The 8597-nt window shown below is 40.0% G+C and overlaps 1 protein-coding gene across 1 annotated transcript; it reads left to right on the top strand.

The window, feature by feature from the left end:
* The first annotated feature begins 489 nt into the window (after positions 1-489).
* Positions 490-6641, top strand: cx39.9 (connexin 39.9). Its single transcript, XM_035433439.1, has 2 exons — positions 490-944; positions 4796-6641. The coding sequence occupies exon 2, from the start codon at positions 4845-4847 to the stop codon at positions 5928-5930; it is 1086 nt and encodes a 361-aa protein (XP_035289330.1). The 5' UTR covers positions 490-944; positions 4796-4844; the 3' UTR covers positions 5931-6641.
* The last annotated feature ends 1956 nt before the right edge of the window (positions 6642-8597 follow it).

Raw genomic sequence — 8597 nt, forward strand, 5'->3', positions numbered from 1 at the left:
TTCTTCCTGGTTTAACATCAGGTTTGAACTGTTAATTGAAGTTGTTTGAACTGTTAAATCATAACACACATTGATTTCCTAAAAAAACAGCTGACTGGCCATTTTTTAAAAAAGGAATGGACTTTATAGGCATTAATGAGTTTCTTAATGCATTCTTTTATTATTTTATTGATGACTCTGAATCTTGCGAACCATGGTTTGTTTGGCTGCACAAGGCTATCACTTTGTTCAAATAAATAATGAAATTATTTGGGTTCTCCCTGTCTGGTAGGATGTCCTCTGCTGTATTTACAGCCAGGTATTTACGGCCAAGGAAGACCGAAATTCCTGTTAGGCCATCAGAAGTAATGTGTATTATGTGACAATCCATCACTGGATATGAAACCTTAACAGTGAAGAGCTCAGTCTTTCTTGCAGAACGTGTGCCTTTGTAAAACATAGCCTCGGCCTAGCTCCTATAATCTGAGTTCCAGTCAACCAAATTCCAAGTTGTCCCTGCGTGCATAACCCTCCCCTCAGACATGAATTATATTTAGAATATCTCTGGTGCCAGACAGAGAGCACCCCATTGGATAGCTAAGCTGCCACTCACCAAGTCTGAAGACATATCAAGCTAGCAGCACTTTATTGTCCACAGTAGGGAGTGCATTTGCAGCCAAATTTAACCAAGGAGGCAAAGGAGAGTACAAACAGAAGACTTGTGTGTTTCAGCAGGACCTGAATTCACTCTACAGGGAAATAGGTTCCACTGAGCAAGCACTGAATGCTTGTTCCATTTACTTCTGTGAAAAGTTGAAAGTTGTGAATAATATCAGCCCAGTTTCAGTCAATTCAAGGACATGATATTGACTGGGGGAGTTCCACTTCGCCACCTGTATCAGTGACCTGCATGGATACTACAAAAAAAGAGCACTCTTCCTGCTGGAGATGAGCGCATTGAGAAGGTGGGTCCGCATTACAGTATTTTTATTAACACTTCTGACAATTGCAGGGAGTTCTGTGCCCATTGCTGAATGGGAATTTTTGCAAATTCATTGGTGTGCATTTAATCTACATCTGTCCTTAACTTTGAATTACAAGCAAACAGATGGTACAGCTTTTCTTCACAAACTCAGTTTGGTAAGTTCATTTTAGTAATTGCTGTACTTGCCAAGCTGCATTTGTGAAGTAAAAAAAAAAAGTAAGTCAAAGTTCAAGACAAATGTTGACAGAATATATATCAGTACATCTCTATTCAGCCAGTCAGTATCACACACATATATGCTGTATATATAAATTGAAAATGTTAAACTGGAGCACAGATTCAAACGTGCAAATGTGTGTTGTTTACATTTCATACAAGCCATGGAGTAATACAACCATTTTAGCACCTTCAGACATTTTGTACAAGTGAATGCTCATACAGTTAGAATTATATTAAGAATGAATTCAGCCTTTATCTTCACGGTAGGATGTCCATGTATTTCCTGTCTGATAATATGGTGGCTTCACCGGTAGTCCATTCAACCAGTAGAGAGGAATTTTGAGAACACTTTCTGTAGTCTGGGAGTTTTTAACAAGAAAGTTGTCTACAAACAGAAAGTCTGAATATTCCTGCCAGCCAGCCAATCCAATAAAGTTAGCATTAGCAGCTACAGCTGGAGTTTGCAGCAATATGTTCATGCTGTCATAGTATATCTATCTAAGAGCAAAACAAAACTGTTAGCAATTAACAGATTAAATGACACCTAGGGTTTTTAAAATCAGTCCTTTACCTTACAGTACAATTACCATTTACCAATAAATACAATTAGTGGTATTGATGTACATAAAGAAGTACATTTTAATTGCTTGAAAATGCACCCCAATAAAAAGGATTATTGAGGTGTATTAAGCATACATCACCTCTATGGCCTTCAAAATCCTTATTTACAGATCCATAATTCCACAATTCATCCTCCCAAACCTGCCAGTGCAACTGTTTTTGTCATACGTTAAGCTATGCCATATTCCTCACAGCCATGCCAGCAGGCTTAACGAATTTACGTAATATACTTACCATTGCTTAACCTAATATTATGAATGACAGAACATAAGTATATTTTTGTGCCAGTGCTTTGCTGACTCACCTGTGCATTATATTCTGCATATTAAAATATGTACTGAGGCAAAGTTCCAGATTGCAAGGCCTAGCTCTGGGCCTTCACACCTCAGACTCCGTCAGGCGTGACCTGAGCAGGATTGTGTTCTGTGTGTAGGACTCCTAGCAGTAAAGGAGCGTTAACTACATGGCATTCACACCCTCTGGGAATGCACTAGTAACACAATTCTGAGGAAGCCTACAGTGTGCAGGCCATATGCATGGATCTCTGGGACCACTTACTTTCCAGTTTCTAATGTGTAGAGACGGGCTAATGCCACCTGCTCTAGGTCATACACGTGGAACATGGAACATGCTTGAGACTAACCTTGTGTATATGATGACAAACAGACCAGGAGTGCTTGGCATGCACTGCCTGCCAACAAAACGCTCTGACACAGTTTGGCAGGAGCTTCATAAAACAACTTTCAGGGGACCGGGATCTTCATGTACTCAAGATGGAACAAGATGTGGTGGATCCTATGACAGAATGCACTGCAGTCCTTATAAAATTCAGTTATCATTACATTACTGTTATTATCCATAAGAAAATAAATGTTATCATCAGACATCATAGACAACGAATCTCACAGAAAGCTGACCAGTCTGTTTACTGAGTACATTGTGTTGGTTCACATCTAAGTAGGTCTCAGAATAGTTTCCCACTCACAAGAATACCTTATTGTGCATTGTGTGTATTGAGCCAAATTATTTTCATATTGTGACAAATTCTTCATGCAATGTGCTCTGTGAACAAAGATTAATTTATTGATTGATGCTAACGCTATATAGCACAAATTCAACTGCAAGAAGTGCACTAAATAATTCTATGCTGTGGGGTTGTACCACAGAACTGTTCTTATTTAGTTCTGTGGGATGTAGTTTATTCTATTCGGTTTGCCATTTTGAGCATGTGCACAGCCAGACCAAGATGGCTTTCTCTGATTGGTTCAAAGGTTCACAAGCCCAAGCAACTTGGGGGGAGGAGGTCTTGTCTGGACAGTGTTATGGGTGTGGTTGCCTTGGTAACAAGATAAAGGGGAAAATGTCTGCACATTCGTCAGAAAGTGGCTTAGGCCAGTGGGCACATTTTCACACATCTTTACGAGATCTGAAAGAAAAACTTTGTATTAGACAGATCTCATGGTCAACGCTGTTAAATATATGTGGATCTAGTTTATCATATTCTGTAGTCCTTGTGCTATCTTGGCCAATTGTCATGTGGTTTTATACAATCATAATGACAATTCAGGAAGCTGTTTTATCCTGTCACTGCATGGAGCTGGCTCCAATATGCAACATTCTGCAAAGAAAGACACTAAACAAGAAAAATGATTAAATCTACCACATATTTAAGAACTAAATAAAAAAATATTCATTTGTATTCAATGTCATACATCTAATAATGTTACCCTTTTAAAATTATTACATGCTAGACAAGATAACATGTTAAAACTGCAATGATTTCTATCTTTGTAAATCATTTTATTCAAACAAATGTCTATTTTAGTTTGAAGGTTAACTTTTTCAACTGAGGTCTGTTGTGAATAAATGTCATGCTGGTCAGAATAATATAATTTTATTCAGAGAGAAAGTTTGGTGTTAATTTTTAGTGCACTTCCTGTTGTTGCCTGTGCAATGTCTATTAAACATGGTAGTTATTTTAGAGTGCATAATTATTATGAATCTAAAAATGCAAACTAAGTATCTAATGTGCATGGAACTTTAAAAATATGTTTTTTGAACACTCATGTGGCAAGTCCAGGGATCTCTGAATATACTCACCAAATGCATCCTATTATATTACAATCACTTAGCTGAAGGTCTTATCCAGAGCGACTTGCAAAAGTGGAGAACATCAGTGTTGGTTTTAGGAATACAAAAAAAAAACATGCAATACTGCCATGAAGACAGAGGTATGGACTCAGCAGAAACAGACAAATATTTGCCTGTCTTCCTTGTTACATAAAGCATTAATAGTGCAAAATGAAATACATAAAATTGGGGATTGGAAGAGCAATGAAACAATCAAGTAAGGAGAGCGAAACAACCAGTTCTTGTTTTTCTGAGACTTCTCTGCCCTGGAGTATTTATGTAGCTATAAAGCACTCATCTGAAAGAGAAAACAGACTATTCCATGATGGCAGATTGTCTCAAAACATGCAGTCAACCTCCACATTTTTCTTAACTCTTCAAACATAAATTTGTGCAGCACAAGGAAAATGTATTGCACCAGAAGTCTGATTAGACTTAATGAGAAATCAAGAAAGTGAGGCCATGATATAATCCACGATTTCCACTCATCCCACACTTAAGAGCAAAGCTGTATAACCAGAGTTTCAGTGTTTGTGCTATGTATAAATCTTTTTGTAAGAACATCTGATTTTGTGATTAATATTAAGCTATATCTTTCAATGGGTTCATTTTTAAAATAGGTGTCCTGTAATGCCAGATACCAACACAGCAGTGTGGTATTATAGATTCATGTATAAGACAAATATATTTGCAGAATATTCCTAAAGCAGAAGACAATTCCAGTACAAAAAGCACAGGTCTAACAATATGTCTATGGTTACCGAAAAAGTACAATTTTATTAAATTTTCTTGGTCCGATCTGACGTTAATGTTCTTGTCCAGTGAGATCTCTGGCAGTGATAGACTTTTCTCTAAATTCAGGTGCCCAGATCGTCTCCCCTCGCAGAGCTAGGCCAGTACTGGAGCCAGGATGGGGGACTGGAACCTGCTGGGGAAGCTGCTGGAGAGTGCCCAGGAGCATTCCACGGTGGTGGGCAAAGTCTGGCTCACCGTCCTGTTCATCTTCCGAATCCTGGTACTGGGTGCCGCCGCCGAGAAGGTGTGGGGCGACGAGCAGTCAGGCTTCACCTGCGACACCAAGCAGCCCGGTTGCCAGAACGTCTGCTACGACAAGACCTTCCCCATCTCGCACATCCGCTTCTGGGTGCTGCAGATCATCTTTGTCTCCACACCAACGTTGATTTACCTGGGCCACATCCTGCACCTGGTGCGAATGGAGGAGAAACACAAGCAGCAGGAGAAGGAGCGGGCTCAGCTCGCCCTGCAGAACGACAAGCAGCCGCTGCTCGGGAGCAAGGCCAAGAAGGCCTCGGTCCGGGACGAGCAGGGCCGCATCCGCCTGCACGGGGTCCTCCTGCGCACCTACGTCTTCAACGTCATCTTCAAGACCCTCTTCGAGGTGGGCTTCATCGTGGCCCAGTACTTCCTTTACGGCTTCGAGCTCAAGCCCCTCTACACATGCAACCGGCCGCCGTGTCCCAATGTGGTCAACTGCTACATCTCCAGACCCACCGAGAAGACCATCTTCATCCTCTTTATGCTGGTAGTGGCCTGCATCTCCCTCCTGCTCAACCTGGTGGAGATGTACCACCTGGGTTTCACCAAGTGCCGCCAAGGGCTGAGGTACAGGCGCTCTCACCTCGCATCTGAATTGGGCTCCAAGGCTCCCAGCGAGGCTGCGGTTCCTTTCGTACCCAATTACAACTGTTTTCCCAGGCACCATCCTGTCCCTGGACCCTTTCAGACTAGTGCCGGGTTCAGCCTCTCACCGCTCACAGAGCCGGACTCCATTTACCAGCCCTACAACAGCAAGGCTTACAAGCAGAACAGGGACAACCTGGCCGTGGAGCGCAACAGTAAACCCGAGGAATGCGACCTGAAGGTGAAGAAGGGTTCAGGCTCGGCCCCGGGGTCGCCGGTGGAGAACCAGCGTCGGCCCAGCCGCTCCAGCAAGCACAGCAACAATAAGACCAGACTGGACGATCTGAAGATCTGAGACCCTGCCTCTCCACTGAGGCAGTCGGAGAAACACTAGTAACTGACATAAGCTGTTTGTGTTCTACTGAGGATATGTGGTCTCATGTTCAAGCATGAACATACATTGTTGTATGCAATGATCATAATACAAGACTGTACATGTCTTCCAACTGAAGCAATGGGGGGTGGCAAGCACTAGTAGGCAAGGAACAATGTAGTATACCTTTTCGTCTGCCTAAGGTGTTTCCTCTATGGCTGGTCCCATGTGTCTACAATATTGTACTCCAGTATGTGGGTACACTTTAAGCTAGGACTTCGCTGTTGAACATATTCAAGTGTTTACTTGAAACCTATGTATTTGCCAAAACAAGTATTCTGAATCCATACATCCATGAGTCAGAGATTATGAATACTACCACTTCTATTATCATACCACTACTGTATTATGACTAGAGTATTACGACAAATAACTTGCAAACCTTTCACACACTTCTCAAATGCTTCAAACGACAACACGCTTTAAAAAAAAAAAAATGACCCAATGTTCATATGCTAGTGCATAAGGGTGTTTGTTTTCTTGTACCAAACACTTAAACCTGTCTTTTCCACCCAAGGGGCCTGCACTGTCAGGGTCTAAAGGATTATTAAAGCAATGATTCTTTGATTCTTCCCCCAGCAGACAGACAAAGAAAGCACTCGGATCAAGTTCCAAGGCACAAATCACAAATCACAAGGCACAATCTCTGACCAGCACCAGCAGCAGGCCATAAGAACAGGGCTTTTAACTGGTGACATATCTGTTAATCATCACTCAAGCAACGACGCAGGAACAAACGCAGGGGTCATGTGCTGTCCGAGATCAAGAGCAGGAAGCACCAGAATATCAAAAGAATCATTAAGGATCCGAAATATAGACAAACAACAAACTGTAAGTGTTTTATATGAATAAACATATTTATATCGAAAAGAATCAGATTTTTCCGTTTATATCCAGCATGTTAAAGAAATTCTTTTAAATAAGATGTACTAAATTAAAGACATGCAGCAATGCATTCTGGTCCATGCATACCACACATCTTTAAAACTGATTAAATAAAATTGTAAAAAATCAAGGTTCAGATATTGATAACTTCAAACATCATATACATTTTAGAATTACTATTGATCAATGGCAAGTAGTAGTCTGAATTCATTCAGAATAATAAATTTACATCATTCTTACATTCTGAAAAAGATGGCCACTAAAAGTTACAAACAAATGCAAATCTTGCGAAACATGATCTTTAACATGCAAGAGAAATTTTCCTTAGATTTGGATTGAGAACAGTTTTTGTAATGGATTCCTAGAAGCGATCCAATGTTGAAACCCGGATCTTACCCTGAAAATGTGCTGGACACATTTTGGACTCATACACCAGTATCCAACCAACAGGCCACATCAGCAGCTCCCTCTCCCTAAAATGTTTCTGAGGTACTGTTTTTTTTTTTTTACAGAATACTACATGTTTCTTCTCTGGTAGAATAAAGTTATAGAAACATCGCCATGCAGAAAATAACAGGAAGACTGATATGTCAAACTAGCTATAAATACTATAAATATTTTAGTCAAAATCCTTTTTAAAATGAATTTTGATTTTGATTGGAACAAGCCTTGAGTACATCGTCTAAAAACCATTAAACAAATAAACAAGACATCAGAGTACCCTATGATAAAAACTGCCCTTCAGTAGTCATTAGCCGTACTACAAGGTGAAATAAAATCTTCTCCCACTTTAACTCACGCCACATATACAAATTCCTGGCAACAAAAGTAAAAAGATCCCCCTTTTACCCCTGAAAAGCTATCGTCTTTCTTTCATTTATAACAGAATATTTCACCAATTTTATTAAATATTCTACAAAGAGAATACTTTTATCAATAGTTCATTTTGCTAAATAAAACTCACAATCCTAAAAGAGACAGATTCAATTTTTAGATAAAATATTGCCAAATTATTAACATAAATGAGGAATCTATTAATGATGAATAAAAATATCCTACTAAATGTAAATCTACTATCAGCTGAATAAAAACATTCAAGAATGAACCAACTGTAGAGAACTTTATTATAACATCCGGTTCGGTGTTTGAAAATGCTCACAGCTCTTGACATGTGAGTCTACGCAAGTCTATGCGTGCTGCTGGAACAGGCTGACGCAGTATCAACATGTGTCAGAGGATCAGACAACCATATATTTTCTTGGTATCTCCATTATAGAACATGGCTGACAAAGCACTTGATTAAGTAGGATATCAGCAGTACCCCCTCAGGACACGTAAAAACAACTGGACAGTATTTAACTTTCTAATGCAAGGCATCAGCGAGGCCATACTAAGTGTAACCAAGCTGGGAAGTACGTTTAATATAAATACAGTTCATATGCAAACTAGGAACAGACACAGCAAAAATTTGCCTTCATGTTCATTGCTCGCCTCCTCTGGTCACGATACAAACTTACAGTACAGCCAATTCTCTTCTCAGCTATTGCAAACACAGGGTGAAACAAGTTCAGTAAAAATGAAAATCAAACAAAAAAACGAATTCTGCTTTTACGCAATTATGTCAGGAAATTAAGGCAGCATCAACTGTAACCCGCTCCAGTAGTTCCTTTAGGTTTGAAGCTTAAAAAAAGTGGTTCTGAACAC

Source organism: Anguilla anguilla, chromosome 9, assembly GCF_013347855.1.
Source record: "Anguilla anguilla isolate fAngAng1 chromosome 9, fAngAng1.pri, whole genome shotgun sequence".
Taxonomy (NCBI): Eukaryota; Metazoa; Chordata; class Actinopteri; order Anguilliformes; family Anguillidae; genus Anguilla; species Anguilla anguilla.

Coding starts and splice junctions, on each gene's coding strand:
- cx39.9 (XM_035433439.1), top strand. CDS start 4,845: ATGGGGGACTGGAACCTGCTGGGGAAGCTGCTGGAGAGTGCCCAGGAG.